We start from the raw sequence: 2,515 nt of genomic DNA on the forward strand, positions 1-2,515 counted from the left end.
GAAGGGATTGACATGGTTGGTGATGAGTTGGAAGTTATTGCCACTGATGATTATCAATTTGCAGGATTTTATGAAGATGATAGGAAGAGACTGCTAAAAGAGTTGAGTAAGTCAAGTACATGTTCACATGTAGAGGTTCATGTTAAACCATTTCAGATTGGCCAGGTCTTCAAAACTTAAATTGATGTTAAAAACTACATGAACTCACATGTTGTAGCAACAAGGAGGTCTTTATAACTAGCCAAAAATGACAAAATCCGGATTAGGGTGAAATGTAAAGGTCTTGTAAGTAAGCCTTCTACAGGAGTTGATGGTGGTGGGCCCTCAACTAGAAGTAGGGCAAAGTGCAAGGGTAAAGATGTAATTGCCAATAAAGGTACATGTCCATGGGTAGTCCAAATATCAAGGGCTAATGAAAATCAGGATTGGTTGGTGAAAACAATACAGGATGAGCATAAATGTTTGCAAACAAGGGCGGGTAAAGCTTGCACTTCCAGATACGTAGCAAACTTAATTGTTCAACAAATACAAAGTAACCCTAAAATTCCAGTGAAAGCTTTACACGAAGAGTTGTGCAAGAAACTGGAGGAAGGAATGTCATTGCAAAAGGTTGCTAGGGCAAAGTCAAAGGTTGAGCGTATCATTAGTGGGGACTACCAAGTACAGTATGTATTTCTGAGGGATTATGTGTTGGAGCTACTCAACACTAATCCTGGTACAAGAGTTCGGATTGATGTGTATCCAGAAACCTCCCTATCTATTACCACAAGAACTTTTAGAAGAATATATGTCTGTTTAGGTGCATTGAAGTTAGGATTCAAATCTGGATTAAGAGATTTTTTTGGTCTGGATGGTACTTTCATGAAGGGCCCTTACCCTGGGCAAGTGTTAACTGTTGTAGGGTTGGACTCAAACAGTGGCATATACCATGTAGCATATGCAGTGGTAGAGACAGAATCAACAAGTAGTTGGACCTGGTTGTTCGAACTGTTAGGAGAAGATCTGGATCAGAGACCAAATTCAAACTTTACCTTCATTTCAGATAGACAAAAGGGGTGTACCAGCTAACTTTTTTTATTACCTTTTCTAAATACATTTGGTTAACTAATGTTGCATACATTGACTTTTGTTTAGGGAATAATACCAGCAATGGAGAAGGTATTCCCTAGTGCAGAACACAGGTTCTGTTTGAGGCATATCTAGGAAAACATGAAGAAACAATCGAAATGAAAAGACTTAAGTGACCAGCTTTGGGAGTGTGGTAGAGCAACAACAGTCAATCATTTTAATTGAGCAATGGATGAGTTGAAGAAGATCAATGCAGAGGCTCATGCTTGGGTATCTAAGATCCCAACAAACACTTGGGCTAAATCTCACTTTAGTGGTAAGTTTCTAGAAATTTATTGAGAAATGTTAATCTTTCCAGTTGTGTGTTTACTATATGTGTAATTGTCTTCTGTTAATATCTATTATTCAGGAACGGCACATACTGATTGTTTGTTAAATATCCTTTGTGAGGTATTCAATTCAAAGCTAGATGAATGTAGGGATAAACCTATTATCACTTGCTTAGAGTATATTAGAGAGTATCTCATGAAGAGGTTATGTGTGGTGCAAAAGGAAATCTATAAGTGTGAAGGACTTCTAACCCCTACTTCAACTACACTGTTTGAAAAGATTAAGCCTGATGCATCAAAGTATGTGGCTAAATACAATGGGGCAGGGAAGTACCAAGTGGCAAACACATGGCAAGACCAATATGTGGTAAACTTAAATGATCAAAGTTGCAGTTGTAGGTTTTGGGAGATTACAGGCTTCCCATGTAGACATGTTGTTTGTGCTATATGGGACAAAATTGAAAATGGTGAAAATGCCCCACATGTTGATGAATGGGTCCATCCTTGCTATAGGTTATCAACATGGAAAGCCATCTATTTCAACAAAATTGATCCATTGAATGGACGTACAATGTGGCCTAAAAGTGACTGCCTATTCACTTTACTTCCACTAAAACATAAGACACATGTTTGTATTTAAAGTACACCAAAAATATGGTATACATGTGAACATGGAATGAATTCAATTTTAACTATAGTATATCAACATGTGTAGGTTGGGAGGCCTAAGAAGAAGAGAAGGAGGGGTGTTGATGAGCCAAATAGCCAAGTTGGTAGATTGAGCAGGAAATATTTGGCAGTCACTTGTTCAAAGTGTCATAACAAAGGGAACAATTCCAGAACATGTAAAGGGCAGGGGGGCAGTGGTGAAGTTGGAGGGGGCTGAAACTTAGTGGTTATTAGGATGTTGGTGTTGTAGGTATTTAGAAACTTATGTCATGTGTACTTGTTTGAAGATGTGTTAAGAACTTGAAAACTTTGCATGTAATGCTTGTGTTGTAGGTCTTTTGAAAACTTTGCATCATGGTTGTGTTAAGAACTTTATAACTTTGAATGTAATGGTGTGTATGCACTTTTTGGTAATGAATTAATATGTTTTGTGTACTACCCTTCACAAA

At 37.7% G+C, this 2,515-nt stretch overlaps 1 protein-coding gene across 1 annotated transcript; it reads left to right on the forward strand.

Annotated features, from left to right (window-relative positions):
• The first annotated feature begins 1,296 nt into the window (after positions 1-1,296).
• On the forward strand, positions 1,297-2,283 carry LOC145030014 (uncharacterized). The gene is made up of 3 exons (XM_078978457.1): positions 1,297-1,384; positions 1,478-2,025; positions 2,113-2,283. Exons 1-3 carry the CDS (start codon positions 1,297-1,299, stop codon positions 2,281-2,283), a joined length of 807 nt encoding a protein of 268 aa, XP_078834583.1.
• Positions 2,284-2,515: the final 232 nt, after the last annotated feature.

This window comes from Lactuca saligna, chromosome 2, assembly GCF_052625555.1.
Source record: "Lactuca saligna cultivar CGN05327 chromosome 2, ASM5262555v1, whole genome shotgun sequence".
In the NCBI taxonomy this organism is placed as follows: Eukaryota; Viridiplantae; Streptophyta; class Magnoliopsida; order Asterales; family Asteraceae; genus Lactuca; species Lactuca saligna.